Here is a 21,281-nt window from a genome sequence, read left to right on the forward strand (position 1 = left end):
CTTATTATTTATAACAAGTCGTCTGTTTTTTTTTTTCCTTTGTATCCTCTCTCTCATCCTGCGACGTCATACCTGGGGGCCGTGACCTAAGATAAACCCTGTGGTGAAAACGTCATAATAATAAATAATAATAGACAACATGAAAGAAATATGCTGATGACACGACCATCTACGGCAACACATCAAAGGCCGTAAATGACAAAGTTCTCTCTGATTCTCTCTTCTTTGATCTTGAGCGTGTGGTACAATGGGAGAAGAGGTGGCTGGTTACTTTTAATGCATCTAAAACAAAGCTTCTATCTTTACATCATCAACGTTCTGATCCCCATCTGGCATCAATTGAAATGAATGGCTCTCGTCTTGGGGAGGCTCCATGTTTTCACTAGCTTCTGGGATTGACTTTTACTCCTGATCTGAAATGGAACATGTACATCAAATCTGTTGCCAAGGTCGCTGGAAAAATGGTAGGATCCTTCTACCGCTCCAGTAGATATCTCACTGATGATGCAATTCTCTATCTATATAAAAGCCAAGTATGTCCAAGAATGGAGTACTGTTGTCATATATGGGCAGGAACTGCTAAAAACAGCCTATCCTGCCTTGACAGAGTACGAAATAGACTTTGTAGCCTCGTGGGGATGCCTTTGTCTCTTCCCTGCAACCTCTCTCCCACAGAAGGGACGTTGTGAGCCTGTTGTTGTTTTATCATTATTTCCATGGGAAGTGCTCGTCTGAGCTCCAATCTCTGGTCCCCCCTCGCCAATATTTCATGAAAAACACCCGTCTAGCTAAAACCACTGTCAATAATTTTCCCCACTCTTTATCTGTGCCTAAATCAAAATGTAGATTCCATGAACAAAGCTTCTTTCTTAGAAGTGCACGCCTGTGGAACTCTTTTCCGTTTGCCTATTTCCCACCTGACTACAACTTGGATGTCTTCATGTCCAACATAAACAAATTCCTGATAAACCGCTCCCTTAAGTAAGACACTTTATCAAATCTCTATTACTAACGATTACTACGATATTATCCCATTGATTACTGTACACACAATAACTCTTGTCTCCGAGTGGCCTCAAGGCCTTGATAAGTTGTGACTTCCTTGTAAAAAAAATGTAGTGATAGCGTACATCTCAGATATGAATCTAATCAAGGGAGACAACTGTTTGAAAAAACGATGGCATAATTTTAAGATGTTGTGCTATATGTGTGAAGGAGCTTCGTTGTGTGGAGAAGTTAATTTATAATAGCACGACATTATTTTTATTTTGTGGTTCATTTCTTCATCTTTTATTTATGCTGATTATATTTATTTATTTGTATATGGACTTTTACTTGAAATAAGGAATAACATTTGCAGGATGCCGACTGTGTCCCCCACATTGGCTACCAAAGGAACCTCTGCCGATAATGCAGTGGCGTGCAGAGAACATTTTCTGGGCAGGTGCTCAAGTGAAAAAAAAAAAAAAAAACGGTAAAAATATTGTAACGGTGGGGCACATGCCTATAATACATTTCTCTGAATAGGGTACTTTTAAAACCCGGAGTAAAAGGAGCAAGTGCTTGCGCATCCCTAGCATCCACCTCCTCTGTATGTCATTGCTGATAATGATTCTGACGTGACGAAAGTAGACTAACCATGATGGTGGTCTGTGGTTAAACTTCCTTAAAAATGCAATGCAAAACTGATTAACACGTTGTAATGTCGCCTGGATATGAAAAGTCAGAAGGACTTTTATAAAAATGGCAAAAATTAATTAAACGGAATGAATTAAATGATACTTGATGATTTTTTTATAATCTGCTTAATCTTCAAAATCAGAATAATTATGGGAATATCAGTTTTCAGCAGATATTTCATTTCTTGCTCAGAAGCCTCGATTCTTGATACGGAAACCTTTGGATTTGAAAACAATCTGTTAATTGCAACGCATTTCTTTTTCTAAAATTGAAAAAGAATTGTGAATGTTGTGTTAGGAATTATTATGTTATGAATGCTGTTTTAAAATTTTTCTTTCTCCAATTTTAAAAATTTATTATTCTATATATTTTTTAACATTTCCTCTTTTTTACTTTCCTCCTTTTTATTTTCGCCATTTTTATTTTTAGTTTTATTTTCCGTCTTTATTTTCACCCTTTTTTATTTTAATTATTTTATTTTCTCTCTTCTTTTTTCTTTTTTTTTCTTTTTTGGTTGTTTTACTTTCTTTATTTTCCCTTTTTTCTTTTCATCCATTTTTATTTTTTTATTTTCTCTCTGATTTTTCCTTTTTCTGTTTTTTAAATAATAAAATAAATAAAAATAAAAAAGGGAAACAAAGAAAGGAAAACCCTTTCTTTATTTCCCTTTTTTATTTTTATTTTTTTATTTTAAGGTTTTATTTTTCCTCTTATTTTTCCCTTTTTCATTTTGTTTTTTATTTTATTTTTATGGCTCAAAAGCGACATCATTTTTCTTCTTTTTTTTATATTGTGTCTTCGGTAATCGGGAGATGCTATTTATTAAAAAGGAGGGCAGGAGGTGATAAAATACTACGACCATTAAATTAGCGTATCTATATATTAATTTGATTTTTGTAGTATGTTATCACCTATCCTCATTTTTAATAAATAGGATCGCCCAATCAAATAATTTATAATCTGGAAACTGTGATACACTATGTATGTACGTTAAAGGTACTACGGTATTAATATATACATTGTTCATCTACACATATGGCAGCACCCGGATATGACATAAAAAACATTCAACGATTATTTCTAATATGATTCACATGTTTGCATTTGCAACCATTTCCTCTTATATATAGTACACAATCAAAGACATGAAATATTAACACATTCACCCGATCTAAAATTGATCAGATAAATCTTGAATGCACATGTTTTCTTTTATGGAAATCGCGTCAGATAAGGCATGAAGCCACTTCGTATATGAATTATCAACTTTAATCCTGTCTTTAAAACTCACTTGACACATCTAGCACATCATTCTCATATCATTTCTCTCCATGCATGTCTTCAACCCTCATTGGTCAGGTTTCACTTCTATACTTCATCACCCTAAATAGTTTGAACCAACTTCCATCAAGAGAGAAAGTTTCATGGGAATATTAAATTCAGAAACAGTCCTCAGTTGCTTGCATATTTCTATCATGGCAGATGAATCCGTTAAGGTTTTTTATTTATTGCAGAGATGTGTAAAGATCTTTATACATACGGCGCCTGGTATTCCGGAATGGTCACCCATTTGGTTTTGACCAGGCTCAACGTTGCTTATCGGGTGTGTTGGCATGATTATTGCAGTAGATTGTGTGCTAATAAGTTACGTGGTGATCATAAGTAATTTGGGCTATTGTGCTTATTCATCAGTAAAACATATTGTTTTCATTGTTTCGACTCTCGAGTATATATCCGACACAGACACAGTTAATCAACGTAGAACCACATCACTGTATATTAACGGATGCACACTCGTGAGTCAAAATAATAAAAAGAATATGCTGTTGTCTTAGCCCTATTCATTAATGAACGGACATTCCCATTTCTTGCAATAAAGAATAGTGATTGTCGGTTTGGAACTGAAGGTTCTTCAGAATCATGGTCTTTAGAAGTGGATCATATCATATTAGTTTTTTTTTGTTTTTTTTTTGCTTTGTTTATAAAAACAAAACAAAAAAAAACAAACTAAATTTCCCTTTTCCTCATTTAATCGTTTTTCTTTATTCTTTTTTATTTTATTTTTATTTATTTATTTTTTTGCATGTGTTAATTATGGACATCCTTTAATTTATCTGACAGCCACAAATAATACTCAAATTGTTTTTTCCCCCAAGGACACAAACTTTTCAAATTAAATCGAAAACGGCTAAAGAGGGATTTTTTTCTTCATAAAGACAGTCTTTTCTCACAGCAAAAATCCACAAAAAAGTAAATATATATAAAAAAAGAAAGAATCCAAAAATGTTCAAATCAAAACAGAAATTTTTCTATTAAACTGCAGTGATTAAAATATTTTGTTTATTTATTTTCTAGGAATTATTTTAAAAATATGTTTATATTTTTTATCCTTTTTAGGAGGTTTCCATTATTGTCTAGTCCTTACGAGTTCATTCCTGGCATTTGCAAGAAAGCTGTTTCTTAATGTTGCTCGTCATCGTTGTCTATAATTATATCACACGAAAATAGATCAACATTCTCATAAGTGTTAGTTCTCTTCGATTTCTCAGATAGCTTTTACATAAAACGGGTCATAAATCCAGATGTGTCACAAATCCACAGATCAAAATGCAGCATCCCAAATCCACAGGTCAAAATGAATTATCACAAATCCACAGATCAAAATGAAGTATCACAAATCCACAGGTCAAAATGAATTATCACAAATCCACAGATCAAAATGCAGTATCACAAATCCACAGGTCAAAATGAATTATCACAAATCTATAGATCAAAATGCAGTATCACAAATCCACAGGTCAAAATGAATTATCACAAATCCATAGATCAAAATGCAGTATCACAAATCCACAGGTCAAAATGAATTATCACAAATCCATAGATCAAAATGCAGTATCACAAATCCACAGGTCAAAATGAATTATCACAAATCCATAGATCAAAATGCAGTATCACAAATCCACAGGTCAAAATGAATTATCACAAATCCATAGATCAAAATGAATTATCACAAATCCACAGGTCAAAATGCAGCATCCCAAATCCACAGGTCAAAATTTAGCATTACAAATCTACAGGTCAAAATTACGGGTCACACATCCACATGGTCCTGGATATGACCTTAAACTATATCCAGTGGTGAGGCCCCAGCTTGCGGGCTTTGGGGAGTGTGGAGCCACTCTTTAATTGCCATTGCTCCCAGGTCCACTCTGACTCGGAGTGGTAGTACCTGTTAGGGTCCCAACTATGGGTTAAATAGAAACCGACTTGAAAACAACAAATATATTCTATTAAAAAAAATTTTTCTTCAAAATCTTCGGATTCGGCATTAAATAACCTGAAATGGGTTGATATGCCGTAAAACAACCAACCAAACACATCCACATGTCAAAATTACAGGTCACACATCCACATCCATTCAAGGATAATGATTGTTCGGTGGATAGTTATTACCATCATAAAAAGATTATTTATAAATCTATTTATCTTGAAATTGTTCATTGTTTAAAAGTTTAAATAATTGCAAAAACTTGTCTAAATAAATCACATATTTTTCACTAGGGACTGTTTTATTTAGAAATCCTATTTTAGCTGGAAAACTCTTTGTAAAAGAAAAAAATCAGCCGCCTAAGCCAAAATAAAAAGAGAATAACGCATTTTCAAATAATTAATTTTATTCATTTCAGAATTTTATTTTCTTAAAGTGTTCGTTAAAAAAAAAAACAAACATGTTAAAAGTAATAATTAATTTCATTAGTTTCAGAATTTTGTGCTGAAACAAACTGTAAAAAATTGTAAAAAATCACGTTTTTCAAATAATTAATGCCTGCATTCATTGCAGACTTTTAATTTCTTCAATAAACTGTTCGTTTTATCTTTTTTTTTTATCACACATTTTCAAGTAATGGATATATCATACACTTCAAAATGTTCCAAATTGACCTCCCTAAACACATACTTAAATCATTCGTTGACATCTATGCTGATGACACGACCATCTACGGCAACACTTCAAAGGCTGTAAATGACAAAGTTCTCTCTGATTCTCTCTCCTCTGATCTTGAGCGCGTGGTTCAGTGGGGGAAGATGTGGCTGGTTACCTTTAATGCATCCAAAACCAAACTCCTATCCTTACATCATCAACGCTCTGATCCCCATCTGGCATCAATTGTGATGGATAGGTCTCGTCTGGGTGAGGCCCCATGTTTTGACAAGTTTTTTGGGTTTGACCTTTACTCCTGATCTGAAATGGAACACGTACATCAAGTCTGTTGCCAAGGTCGCTGGAAAGATGGTGGGATCCTTCTACCGCTCCAGAAGGTATCTCACTACTGATGCAATTCTCTATCTATATAAAAGCCAAGTACGCCCAAGGATGGAATACTGTTGCCATATCTGGGCAGGAGCTGCTAAAAACAGCCGATCCTGCCTTGATAGAGTACAAAATAGACTTCGTGGCTTAGTGGTGGATGCCCTTTTCTCTACCCTGCAACCTCTCTCCCACAGAAGAGACGTTGCGAGCCTATCCTTGTTTTATACTTATTTTCATGGCAGGTGCTCGTCTGAACTCCAATCTCTGGTCCCCCCTCGCCAATCTTTCACGAAAAACACCCATCTAGCTGAATCCATTGTGAAAAATTTCCCCTACTCTATATCTGTGCCTAAATCAAAACGCGGATTCCATGAACAAAGCTTCTTTCTTAGAACTGCACGCCTGTGGAACTCTGTTCCGTCTGCCTGCTTCCCACCCGACTACAACTTGGATGTCTTCAAGTCCAATGTTAAGAAATTCCTAATGAACCGCCGCCTTAAGTAAACACTTCATCAAATCTCCACACTAACGTAATGTACTTGCAATAACCCTTATCCCTGACTGGCTTCCGGGCCTTGATAAGTGGTGATCACTGTGTAAAAAAAAAAGAAAAAAAAAATTTTAATTCATTTTTTTAAATTTTAACAAAAAATATCCCAAACTGATTATTTTAATTTATTTCGAGATTGTAATTAAAAGAAATGTTCATTTAAAAAGTCGAACTCTTCAAAAAATGAAAGCAAAAAAAGCAAAAAAGCGGAAGTGCCAAATTTGCTTATCCCTCTGTTGCCCACAGCTCATGCAATTCACTTTCATTATTTTTTCAGATTATCCTGTCTTTTCTGTTGTATATTTTGAGTTGTAGTATTTACATTGAGAATCTATAAGGCTGACAATATTTCATTCCTAGCTGGCAGCCCGGCGTTGCCCAGTCGTAAAATACACTTAAACATTTTAATTCATGCAGATTGTGTATGTATAGAATCAATCCTCTATTGATTATTATATTTTATGAGGAATAATTTGCCCGGTAGTCTAATTCACAAAAAATTAAAAAAATAATAATGAGAATGTCGTTCATTAAATTCCGTCTGTGTTTGTTTACAATATCACGTCAGCTGATATTTGGGCTTCACGATCTTAAACATAAATTTCTTCTCTTAAAGATAAAAAGAAGAATTTTTACAGGGGAATATTTTACCATGAAAATAACGATACAGCAGAGACAAACTCACAACATCTCTTCTGTGAGCTAGAGGTTGCAGGGAAGAGAAAAGGATATCTCCTACGAGACTACGAAGTCTATTTTGAACTCTATCAAAGCAGGACAAGTCCTTTCTAGCAGCTCCTGTCCAGATGTGGAAACAGTACTCCATTCTTGGACGTACCTGGCTCTTATATAGATAGAGAATTGCATCAGCAGTGAGATATCTACTGGATCGATAGAAGGATCCCACCATTTTTCCAGTGGCCCTGGCAACTGGTTTGATATACCTGTTCCATTTAAGATCAGGAGTAAAGGTCAAGCCCAGAAGCCTGTCAAAACTTGAGGTCTCTTCAAGACGAGAGCCATTCATTTCAACTGATGCCAGATGGGGATCAGAACGTTGGTGATGTAAAGAGAGAAGCTTGGTTTTAGATGCATTAAAAGTAACCAGTAACACGTGCTCAAGATCAGAGGAGAGAGAATCGGAGAGAACTTGGTCGTTTACTGACTTAGATGTGCTACCATAGATGGTAGTGTCATCAGCATAAATGTCTACAAATGATGTAAGGATGTGATTTGGAAGATCATTAATGTAAATCAGGAAGAGAGTTATGAACCCGTCAGAAATGATTTAATAATTCTGAAGACATTTTCAGCTATACCATAGCTAGAGATCTTGTGAAGTAAACCTTCATGCCATACCCTATCCAAGGCCTTAGATATATCAAGAGCAATTGCCCTAGTAAGGTTGCCTCCATCGAGAGATTCGCTAATCCTATGAGATATAACTGTAAGCACATCTGCTGTAGATCTAGCAGAACGGAAATCATATTGAGTGTCACTAAGAAGGTTATTTTTGCTGAGATGGTTGATTTAACACAGATTCCAGCAACTTACTCATGACGCACAGGAGATTTATTGGCCTGTACTGAGAGGGGGATGAGCGATCACCTGAATTCTTAAATACAGGGCATACTGATGAGATTTTCCAGGGTGATGAGAAGCAATTCTCCTTAAGACAACGTTTAAACAGTTTTGTAAGTATGGGTACTAGTTCTGGTTGAAGTTTTTTGAGTACTATAATTGGAATACCGTCAGGGCCGGTTGCTTTGCTGGAATCAAGGTTTTTGATTAGCTTGGCAACATCACGTACATATATATGTATATCACATAGCGTGTTTTCTGATACAGAAGGAAATATTGGAGGTTGGCAGCCTTGGTTGCAAAGGGTAGAATTAGCTGCAAAGTTCTTGGCAAAGAGTTTGGCTTTGTCTGATGCTGATGAGATTACTTCAGGTCCATTGATGATAGTTTCAGGGAACCAAAAATGCATTTAGGAAAACAAACAATACATGGGATAAAATGAAAATAAAGAAAGAAAGAATGGAATAAAAAAGAAAAGTGTTTGAACAAATGAAATTAGGGAAGGGAAAAAGAGCGAATGGGTAAATTAAAGAAAATAAATTAATTTAGAATGACAGGAAAAAAAAATAAAAAAGAAAGGTTAATTGGATAAAATAAAAGAAAGGAAAAACTTTATTTAGAAAACAAAAAAAGAAAAAGGAATTAAATAAGAAAGAGAAAGAAAATCTGAAATGAAGGAAAATTTTTAAGGGAAAATGTTTTCATAAAAAGATAAGAGAAAAAGGAATAAAATAAGGGGAAAAATAGAATGAAATAACAAAAAGAATTTGTGTTTAAGAAAAAAATTGCAATTAAAAAGAAAGAAAAGTTGTATTATGAAAAAGAAAGAAAAGCAAAGGGAATGAAATAAAAATAAACGGGTTTTGAGAAACCAATAAAGGTAATCGAGAATGAAAAAAAAGTAAGGAAAAGAAAGGACCAAAAAGAATAAAATACAAAGAAAATGAGTTTAGAAACGAAATAAAAATAATAGGAAAAAGTGAAAAAAAAAAAAAAAAAAAAATGTGCCAAAAATTTTGAGAGGAATAATAAAAAAAAAGAATAAGAAAGAAAAACGAGTTTAGGAAAAGAAAGAAAAGGGAATAAAATACAAAGAAGAAAAGAGAACAAAATAAGAAAAATAAAGAAAAAAGAGAATAAAGTAAGAAAAAAAAGTGTTTGAGAAAAGAAAGAAAAGAATAAAATAAAACGAAGAAAATGTGTTATATAGTAGTCTTATTAAGATGACGAATTATATATTTCTGTTCGTCTTAGAGTGTTCATATTAGTGAGATAGAGACAGGGTACATTTTAAAGGAGAGACGGAACATGTAATACACAATGAGAGGGTGATAGATATATAGATAGAAGAGAGATTGACATTTATACAGTTTGATGGGAGTGTTTCTATAAACATTATATTTCTTTAACACATATTTTTGAGGTGATGATTCTCAGATCTTTTACCATAAAGAAGGAACCAGTCATTACTTATAATAGCTGAGGTGAGAAACATTCTAAAGATGATAGACACATTACTTATATGAATTTTATACACAAAGTTCTTTATACTGATGAGTGTAACACAAGTTCTTATAATTACCTTTGTTTTTTGAATGACACAACACAAGACAGCTGTTACAAAATATGATGACGTCCTTTATTTCTTGACCGGTCAATGATTTCGCATCAAGGAGTTCAAAGTGTTACATGATTTCCTTCTTCTAAATCTTCGCTTCCAAGAGGGATGTCAGCCCTGTCCGACCCTCTCTCGACACTGACTCGGCACTGACCGTTTGTCTCACTAAAGCTCTAACTATACTGACAACTCATCTCTTAGCCATGACGTCATTGCATGGCCAACAACGTGCATACCGATCCCGTGGCCTGACATGCACTGTTCCTCACATGTCTACAACAAGAGTATTCTAACTTATTTCGGCCTAACATACTTTCAAATATGTTTAACGTTTTCCTATTTCGTTTCAAATTCCTTTTTCAATAAACAGAATTGAATCATCAAATTCCTTTTTCAATAACATTACTAAACAACGAATTCCCTCTCAACATATATCTGCTTATTTATTTTAAACTCTCGATCGGAATTCTCCTGAATTTTGATTCCAAACCTAGCTTCCCAGGTTCGAATTCTCGGACTATCCTATCTCATTTTTACTTACTTACAGGAACAGACGGCCTGTTCTCTTACAAATGGAATGAAATAAAAAAAGAAGAAAATGGAACAAAATAAGAAAAATAAAGAAAAAAGAATAAAAATAAGAAGAAAGAAAAACGTGTTTAGAAAAAGAAAGAATTAATAAAAAAAAGAAAAGGGAATAAAATATTAAGAAAGAAGAAAAAAGGATAAAATGATGAGAAAGAAAAACGTGTTTAGAAAGGGGAATAAAATAAGAAAAAGAAGAAAAGGGAATAGAATAAGGAAAAGAGGAAAAGGAGGGGGGGATAAAATACAAAAATGCGAAAACATGTTTAAACAAGAAAGATGGGAAATGAAATAAAAAGGGGAAAAACGTAAAGAAAGAAGAAAAAGGGAAATAAATCAAGAAACAAGAAAAGGAAAATCCGCCCAGAAAAACAAAACTGGGAAAAGGAAGTAGAAATAAAGAAAAACAAGGAATAAAATAAGCGAAAGGTGAAATTAAAGAAGAAAACTGGGAAAATAAAGCAAAAAGAATGTATTTAGAAAAAGAGAAAATTAATTTAAAAAAAAAAGAAGAAAAGCGACGCGATCCTAACAATGCAATGAATAAAAATTTTAAAAAATGTACAAAAATTGATTGATACGCTTAAGGTGATTTTAAAATTCAAATGAAATGTATTTCCTCTTTTATGAATTGAAAATTAAGCTTAAAATTTAATCGAACATAAAACAAATGAAAATAATTCATTTCAAACGTTGTACTGGAACAACGCAAGATCATTCTTTTCATTTTTCATTTTTCATTCTGAATTTAAAAAAAAAAAATCTTTTTCTCTAAACAACTTCGATAAATGACTTTTTTAAAAAATTTTATAGTTTGTTATCAGATTTTAGCCATTTTCTTGTTTTAATCTGCTTTCAAAATGAAAAGATAATGGAAACACATCATTTAATAATTGGCCTTACAGAGAAATCTCAAAACACATACGAATACAAATATAAGATAAAAGTAATATACATATATATTTATATTACAGCAGAACCCCGGGATGCGGTGACCATAGGATACGTTTTTTCAGGTTACAATGTGAGATACGATGTTTCTCAGGCCCCTAGTTATGGTATTTGCCTCACCTTACGGTGTTATTTATAATGTTATTTGATTATATACATGTGTAGTATATACTGTACGGTACTTTGTTACTAATTTCTAATGCCGTATCCTGGGGTTCTACTTTACTTGCATTGCTCGAACTATTGCTCTCATCTTAAGTTTTATTTGTGCAACGTTTCGGTCGGTTTAGCCTTTGACCGTCCTCAGGCATATTGGTTGTTGTTTGGAAAAGAAAATTTACTAGCTCCGTAGATATTTTGAGTTAGTCTGTTTTATGGCTGTAGTTTTGTATGTGTGAAAAAATTGGTTGACAATGGAAAGGCAACTATAATAAAGATCGACAGGTGATTATCTCCCTTTCATCGCAGAAATTTTAAGTGTGTACAATTTTTTTTTCCTAAAATTAAAGGCTCCTAAATGCTATTAATCTCTAGGCTTGATCTGCTTAGTAATTATTTTAGCATATGTGCTGCCTCCTTGAGTCGCTTGACCCTCCACCTTGCATCCCTGTCAATTATTTTGACCTCATTCCACAAAGGGAAGAATGTACCTTTTTCTTTTCATATGTGATCAGTTAGTCCTGACTTTTCCAACTCTCCCCGTGTCACAGTATTCTTCTAGCTTTACATCAATAAAACAGAGATTAACTCAAAGAATACGAAAATATCTAGTCAGTAACTTTTCTCTTCTAAACAACAACGACCATGTCTAAAGACGGTCGAAGGCCAAACCAACCGAAACGTTGCACAAATAACACTCAAGATGAGAACAATAGTCCAATCAATGCAAGTAATACAAACAATCAGCCTCCATCTAAAACATTCAGAACTTTAATATATATATATATATATATATATATATATATATATATATATATTGTTTTAAGTAGTGATAGTACTATTTCAATATTTTTCCCGATTCTGTACTAAATTCCCGATTCCGATACAATTACTGATTCCGAGTCTTTATAAATCTCTAAATATTTAACTATATAGTTGTATTTTTCTCTGATTACCGTAAAAATACACATGTTAAATGTGCAAATATTTTCCTAAGCGTAAGAATATACGTGTGGGGGACGATCTATTGATTTTAGTTTCACTGGTGTTTTCAAATCAATAAATATTTATTATTTTATCATTATTACCACCACTGAAAGATTTTGCTTTAAACAAAATCAAATAAAAAAAGACAATAAAAAGAAGCGTTTTGGCATTGGAAAATCGGTACAAATTTTTCCGATCCCGATACCCTCGTATATTCTGATTTTTCCGATTCCGATTAATCGTCCCAACACTTGTTTTAAGTCTATTTTAGTACTGAATGGGTTCGACGTTGCTTTATTCTGGTTATCTAATGGGAACCGATGTGTCAAATATGATTATCCCGTATGTAGATTGTTCTTATTTACAATGTCTCTCCACAGGACAGAGTTAGACACAAGGGTGCTTTTTTTAATGTGGAGAAAAGGAGCAAAAATAAAAATCGTCTCAGTCGTGAAGGATTTCTCCTCGACTGACAGAGAGAACATAAATTTTTTTATATGAACAATTTTTTTGTTGTTGTTAAATTTCAACGTATATCCCATGTTAATATATTTTCTTCCTTTCTTTGTAGGCTGGAGTTGTACAAAAAAGTGCCTAACTTACGGGTGCTTGCTTGCGGTGGCGATGGCACAGTGGGCTGGATCTTATCCATTTTGGACATTTTGGGTATTAATCCTTCGCCCCCTGTTGCCATTCTACCATTGGGAACTGGCAATGACTTAGCAAGAACACTTAACTGGGGAGGGGTAAGTAGATAAAAACAAAAAAAAAATGTTTTTGCTTTACTTTTCTTTGTTTTTAAATTCCCATTTCACTGTTTCTCATTTTCTATTGCTAACTCAACCCCACTCTCACTATTTTTCTACCTCTTTCTCTCTCTCTCTTTCTCTCTCTCTCTCTCTCTGACCCTCTCTTCCTTTCTCTCAGTTTCTTCCCTTTTCTTTTTTTTCTCTCCTTTTTCTCTTCGTCTTTCTTTCTCTTTCTCCCTCTTCCTTTCTCTCTCTTCAGTTCTCTTTATCTGTCATTTGCTCTTTCGATCTTTTTCTCTCACTTTCGTTGTTCCTTTCTTTCTCTTTATCTACCTCGTTCTTCCGTCTGTCTGTCCCCCTTTTTATTTTCTTTCTATAAATTTCTTTCTGTCTGCTTTCCTTTTTTTCTTCTTTCTCGTTGTCTCTCTCGCTCTTCTGTCTCCCTCTTTCTATTTGTATGCATCCCTCCATCTTTCTATCTGCTCCCTTTTTCTTTTCATTTGTCCCTCTGTCTCTCTTTTCTTTTATCTTTCTCTGCCGCTCACTTTCTAGCTCTCCCACTTTCCCTTTCGCTTCTCCCCCCTTTCTCTTACTCTCTCTCTCTCTCTCTCTCTTTAAAACAATTAGCCTCAAACAAAAATGATCCCTTTTGTCATCATCGGAGATAAAGTTACTATTATTATTTTTTTAAAATGATGTTTTAAAAAACATTTCCTTCCACACAAATGATTCAATTATCCATGCAATTTAAATCTAAATGAATGAATATGACAGTCGAATGTATTCTTGCATTGATGGTCAGGTCAAAACGACCTAGTACAAGTTGATCCAACTTCATTATAATAGAAGTAACGTATCCTTTTATATATTATTTATGTATATGTGATCTAATTTGCATATTGGTTTACAAAAGGACGTTACATCATTTAACTATTCTTTGTTGTTGTTTTTTTTAATAAAATGGTTATTTTGATTTTAAAGAAATATGTTTACAATTTTGTTGACAAATGGTTAGCATTTCTATTCTTTTTCGACCGTGTTCAGTAAACGTTCTGATTTGATTTCAATAAGTTGTTATCTATTTCTAAATTATATGTAAAAAAAAAAAAAAAAAAAAATCCCCTGTACACACCATCACCCAGACTAATCGATTTCTTTTTTTTATTTTCGGTCACATTTAAAAGATAGATGAAATGTGTATCAAAATTATCAAAATCAGAATAAACGTGGAAGATTTTTTTTTGTGTCTTCTATTTACTGCGTTAATAAAGCAAACTTGTTTTCCCTTCCTCAGTCAGACATCACAGAACTATAAACACATGTACCACATATAATATTAATATGATCACGCTTCCTGACGTTATTTGGTGAATGTTTGCAGACATTATCAGTCGGTTTCATTCAGTTTAGTAATTTCTTACATTAATTCCGACCAAACTGACTCTCTCAAACAAGGGGGTAGGAGGATATTTCACTGAGTCTAAAAAATTCTACACTCTCCCATTGTTCACTGAGATCTGTACTTCATTGTATCCACTTCTCAAAAAAATAAACATCACTGTTTCATTTACTAATTAGACCTTTCAAATAAATAATCACTTCATCACTTAATCACTTGGTACGTTCAAATAAATAATCACTTCAAGTAAATAATTACTGTACTTCATTGAATCCACAAATAATCAATGGACTTCATTGAATCGGCCCTGACGGTGGGGCATTAGAATACGCCGACTGCCCCCTGCAGAGGGTAAAAGTCCCTCAATGGGGGTCCTGGATATGACCTTAAACTATATTCAGTGGTGAGGCCCCAGCTTGTGGGCTTTGGGGAGTGTGGAGCCACCCTTTAATTACCATTGCTCCCAGGTCCACTCTGACCCGGAGTGGTAGTACCTGTTAGGGTCCCAACTATGGGTTAAATAGAAACAGACGTGAAAACAACAAATATATTCTATTAAAAAAAATTTTTCTTCAAAATCTTTGGATTCTGCATTAAATAACCCAAAAAGGGTTGATATGCCGTAAAACAAAAACAACCAACCAACCAACTTCATTGAATCCACTTCTCAAAAAAAATATACGTCAGTGTTTCATTTACTCATTAGTATTTTCAAATAATCACTTCATCACTTAATACAAATAAATAATCACTTCATCCCTTCATCACTTAGTACAAATAAATAATCACTTCATCACTTAGTACTTTCAAACAAATAATCACTTTAAGTAAATAATCACTACTCCTTTCTGCTTGGAATCTTAATTTCCTGACAATTTCATTGGCTGTTCAGAAATGTTTCTTATAATACCAACTGCTTATAAAATTCATTTTGCTAAAAGAAATCATGGCATCTGCCCATATTCCATCCAATGAACACAAAAATTAAATATTCTATTCTCATCTTAGATGCTATTTTCACAATGTAACCTCCGATTTTCTTCAGATGCATCTTCTGAAACTCTGGAATTATTGTCGAAACTATATGGAATTTTCGAACTGAATCCTTTATTTATTTCACAGAGGTAGATTGTCCTCATTCCATCAGCTCAGCCAACAGCAATAAATGATAGTCTACCTCCATTCAAAACAAATTATTACATTTCTGAGATGAGGATTTGTTATTCAGGTTATTTGGATTCATCGGACTACTGTTCTCATCTTGATTTTCACAACGTTTCAGTTGATGTAACTGCTGACTTTCTTCATGTGTATCTTTTCAAACTCGGAAATGTTTCTGTTGAACTCGGGGAATTTGGATGGAATTTTGAGCGGAACCCTTTATTTACTTCATGGGGGTAGCATGCTCTTATTGTCAACCATGACTAGATAGAGGTCCTAAGTAATTCCCAATTGTATTTTTCGATCGCCCACACTGGGAATCGAACCTTCAACCTGCAAGGGAATATCACTCTTATAATTGATTTTATCCAAGTACTCTAACCACTGCACTACAGATCCTTGTGAATAAATTTCTGAGTTCGACAAAATACACCTGAAGAAGCCAAAACGTTGTGGAAATGACACTCCAGATAGGAACAGTCATCTGATGAATCCAAGTAATAAGAACAAATTATTATTCAGCTCTTTACCTGTTGTATCACATATCTATGAGGACTATTTAATTTATGGTGTTATATTGTTCTCGTTCTATCAGTCGCAACTAGGTAGAAGTAATATTTTTATTTTATTCTGAGTTCATATCGCCTACAGTGAAGACTGGAACTGGTTATAACTTATCAAATGCATCCATTGCCCCACATATCAATGCTTGGGTTCATTTCTCAATTTAATAAGTGGCGCCTGAACGTCAGAGGTTACATTGTCTAAAATACTGAGAGAATAACACTCAAAATAAGAATAGTAGTCCAAATACTACAGATTGTCAATTCCCATTTAAAAAATTCCAAAATATAAATGATACACTGTTGCCACATCTGGGCAGGAAAGGCTTGGCGCTCCTATCCTGCCTTGACAGAGTTCAAAACCAGCTTCAAGACCTGATAGATGACTCCCTTTTCTCATTTCTGCAACTTCTTTTACACAGAAGAAACATTACGAGCCTGTCTCTGCTCTATCGTTATTTTCATAGTATATGCTCGTCTGAGCTACAATCTATCGTACCCATTTTCCAAACTTTTACAAAAAAAGCACTTGTCTAGCTACGACCACTATCAACAATTTCCCCTACTCTCTATCTGTGCCTAAATCTAAACACAGATTTCATGAACAAAGTTTCTTTCCTAGAACTACATGCCTGTGGAAGTCTGTTTTGCTAACCTGCCTTCCAGTTGACTAAAACGTGGTCATGTTCAAGACCAATGCAAAGCAGTTCTTGTTGAACCGTCCGTTTATATAATCAAATTATATCAGATTTTCACCACTAATAATTACTACGTTGTCCCAATGTGCACTCATTAACCCTTATCCTCGCATGGCCTTCAGGTCTTTATAAATGGTGACTCTTTTGTAAATAAAACAAGGCGCTAAAGTCAACAGTATTGAGATGATTTGTTTTCTGTTTCTTGAGGTATGGATTCGATCATTTTTGCAATTGTAGGAGGTATATCATCCCAAGCTTTACCTTCTCTCTTTAAGACGTGATTATTTCATTGCTAATCACCTGAGGCGTCTCTACCGAGAAATGCTAACATAGCTGGCCAGGCATTTATTGCAGAACAGAGTGATCTTCATCTAGAGTGTTGGCTCTTCAATCCCAGTTTCCGACCCTTATGTCACATCATCTCGCCGTGGGAGGGAGATAAATGTCTTGTTAAACTCACCTTGAAAATATCTTTTCCTTTCTTTTTCTAGTTACATATTCAGCCGCCCTTTTCCCTTGGCTTTGTTTTCTAAAGAAAGTCACCTATCTTGTCATACAGGTTTGGAACTCTTGTAACCTTGACCTCTTGACAAAGATCCTGATCATCTATTATACCAACGTATCTCTCAAGGATGATACAATCGGTGCATGATTGGCCTAATCCATGTTATCACAGACTATGGAATCATCGTCATTTACAATCTAACTATATGAACTAACGGTGCACCCTTCCAAATCCATGTGTAAAATAGTAACATATTTTTTTATGGAAATCGCTCCAGACAAAGCATAAAGCCACTTGATGCGAGGAGTCAAAGAAAATAGTATTTCAAGGTTAAAAACTCATAAACAATAAGTATTAGATGGAATAGATTCTGATCCAGAAAACAGCAATTCTTCCCTCTTTGTAAGAAACATTGCTCATGGAATGTGAGGACTAAAGGACTAAATGAGAGAAGCGAGAGTTACGAGGCTGCCAAAAGTAAGCCCAGCGACCACTTTTTACTCTCCTTGAATGGAAAACATGAAAAAAATTAAAATGGAACATACGATTTGTTACAAAAGTCATTGAAACAATGGTTTGTACCGCTTTGCTTCTGATGCTATCAACCTGAAGAACGTTTCTTTGGATACTTATCCTTCTTTTTCCCGTATCTCTATTTTCTTTGGAAAATGTTGTGTTCGGGGAAATGGGATGTCAGGATAATTGGATATTCTAATAACAAGTAAACTAGCTCATTGTATTTTAAACACTATTTATTCACGACAGAAACATGAAATTATTTACAGAACGATATTGAATATCCGGCGATGCCACCATGATGCTTTTCTCTCCTCTCTAGAACTCTCTAGTGTTTTTAAGGATCTATAAAGGGTGATAACTCTTACTTTCTTTATTTAGAATTTTTTTCTTCTTTGTTCGCTATAACAAAAAAACATTCATCTATAATATAAAAGGCAAAAATCTGTTTAAATATATGTACATATGTTTGTATGTCTGCCTAAAACTTTTCTCAGAGGCGACGGATTTTCATAAAATTGGTATTGTTTTGAAGCTCGACAAACATTAATTCCTTCACTTTCAACTAAGCACTTTTCTACAGGGAGGGGTAGCAAAAAATCGTTCCTTCATGATAATTTAGCCAAACGCGAATGCGCAAAAAACGTTCTTTCTTGAATTAGTTTAAAAATAAAAAAAAGAACCAACTTCGCTCACGCGATCATAGACCAATCGTTATAGTGGCAGCATTGTTATCTTAAGATTGCACGTTTGAGCCGAGATATCCAAGATATATTTTTTTTTCGATTTTTAAAGTTTTAATATTGAAACAGAGGTTATTTATGCCATTTTTACGTTTGTATTTTTTTATTTTTTCCATCACATTCAATGTTTTTTTTTTGTTTTTGTGTTTTTCCGACTTTTTTTTAAGAAGTTTTAACATTTAAACAGGGTTATTTTATTTATGCCATTTTTTTCGTTCGCTTATTCTTTATTTTGCATCATGTTCGCTGTTTTTTTTGCTTTGTTTTTGTTTTTCCGATTAAAAAAAAAGTTATATTTTAACAGGGTTATTACTTTCGCTTATTCTCTATTTTCCATTTTGTTTTGATTTCCCCCCCCCCCCCCGTACACCTCACCACACTCGGGCAACGATGGTCACCCCACTAGTCTACTATATAAAAAGCAAAAGTGGCATGCACATTTGTGTATGTCCACTAAAGATGTTTTGCATCGGGCTTCTCATGTTAGTTAGATTCTGGGAGAAGTTTTCTTATACTTCCCTGATCGTAATATCTCGCATTCACAAACGGACATTATCTCTATTTTTGATCGAGTTAAGAAAAATTCCTACCGTTCTGTCGTCTCCAGTGTTTGTTTGTCTTTCTCGTATAAATAAAGCAAAACTATTGGAATGCAACCGCCTGACCTTCAGGCTGGGTGGCATGTGCTGTAATTGGTCCTTGGTTAATGTAGGAAAAACTCTTCAATCTGAGACAATTACTATTTATTTGGATACTGCTAGAGTGCCCCTTTTTGAGGGAGCTGGTAAAAATGACCTTCATGGGAGGTTTAAAAAGCAACGCCATTTCTGCAAGTCATCTTTTTGATTGACTAAGTATAATTTGAACGCTTTACACTTCCGGTCACGTCAAAGTGAGATAGATAAAGCTTGGGAAGATATACCTCCTAGAATTGCAAAAATGACTGAATCCATACCTCAAGAAACAGAAAGCAAATCATCTCAATACTGTTGATTTTACTGCTTTGTTTGACCGCTACACCATGACGCAAACGGAAGGTTTTTTTTTCACTTTCTTTTCTGCCTTTGCATCACAGGTTCGAGCCTGCCTGCCTACTACCTCTTTTTTTTATTACACCTCCAAACACCTAGACAACGCCGGGCATCCAGGTTAGTCTTTTAATACAGGCCTTGAACACTAGATTCAAACCATTCAATAGTAGGTGCTCGACTAAGCTTCAAGCTTTGATGTTTTGTTTTTGGTTTTAATTTATACAAATGGGTCACTGCTTACCAAGGCATGGAGGCCACTTGAGGATAAGGGTTAAAGAGATTGTCAGCAGCTGATGAACAGAATCATGAGAGGATTGGAAACGATGGATGGGATTGAAAAAATTTAATTATTTAAGAGAACGACTGCACAAATATTTGTTTACATTGGACTTGAAAGTGACCATGTTGTAGTCAGTTGAGAAGCAGCCTCATAGTATTTTGTTTCACAGTCGAGATGTTTCAGTAAAGAAACTTTGTTATTGTGTGTTTACATTAACACAAGAAGGGTTAATAGGTTATAGGACAGACCAAAGTTATATTGTTTTACTATTAAATAATCCTGAAAAGGGTTGATATGCCGTAAAACACTCACACAAATCAATGAATTGTTTTCACGTGTTATTTGGGCATTAGATAGCAGAAAAGGGTTAAAAAAAAAAAAAAAAGAAGCAAAATATTAAGTATTATTCTGTTTTTGAAATGACTTTAGGTAAATCTTGTTAAAATTCAATTTGTTGAAAACTGTCCAGATGTGTCAATTATTTGATTAATCCAAGACTGGATCTCTCAGTACAACAGGGATGTTCTGCCAAGAGGAAACGACGACTTAACAAAGTAATTAGTGTATGAGTTTCTTCATAATCTTAACTAGCGGGACCTGTGGAAATTCCACAGCGGGCTCATTCATATATAATATATTGATGTTAACATCCTGTAGATGTTCAGTGTAAATAGAGAAGCTCTGATATTATTGTAGCTCTTTTGTTAAAACTGCAAAAGTATTTATCTACACCTATCTATGGACGCCCGGGCCGTAAAGTCTGCCTAAATATCATATTTTAATTCTTGCAGATTCCGTATGTATTATTATAGAGTTAATGTTCTATCGATTTTTACATATTATAAAGTTGCGATGTCAAAAAAATATATATCCATATGACTTGGGTGCATCAGCTTTAATTGAAACATTCGAGTATAATAGTTGGTGAGGTTTTTTTTTTTTTTGCTTTTTCTACTTCTTTTTGTCAAATTTAATTATGTTGTGCAAAACCAAAAAACAAAAACTACACCTCCTTTTTCCTTCTTCTCATTTCCCCTTTTCTCTTTCTATCTCTCTCACTTATTGACTGGTTTCCTAACTTAAAATGTACCAAACATTAATACTGTAACCCTTTTTCCCTCTCCCATTGCAAAACTCATTCATGTTCTGCAGGGCAGAGAACAAAAACGATGAAATCCACTATAAAACAATCAAACCAAACACTACAAACTAT

The 21,281-nt window shown here is 34.1% G+C and overlaps 1 protein-coding gene across 1 annotated transcript in view; it reads left to right on the plus strand.

Moving 5' to 3' along the window:
• The window catches only part of LOC145263137 (diacylglycerol kinase zeta-like), a 1,403,365-nt gene that overhangs the window by 1,051,544 nt on the left and 330,540 nt on the right, over window positions 1-21,281 (plus strand). The window contains exon 10 of the mRNA XM_080120103.1: window positions 12,995-13,169. Coding sequence (XP_079976229.1) covers window positions 12,995-13,169 — 175 coding nt within the window. The remainder of the gene's footprint in view (window positions 1-12,994; window positions 13,170-21,281) is intronic.

Source organism: Euprymna scolopes, chromosome 38 (assembly GCF_053919585.1).
Source record: "Euprymna scolopes isolate OS-2025 chromosome 38, ASM5391958v1, whole genome shotgun sequence".
Taxonomy (NCBI): domain Eukaryota; kingdom Metazoa; phylum Mollusca; class Cephalopoda; order Sepiida; family Sepiolidae; genus Euprymna; species Euprymna scolopes.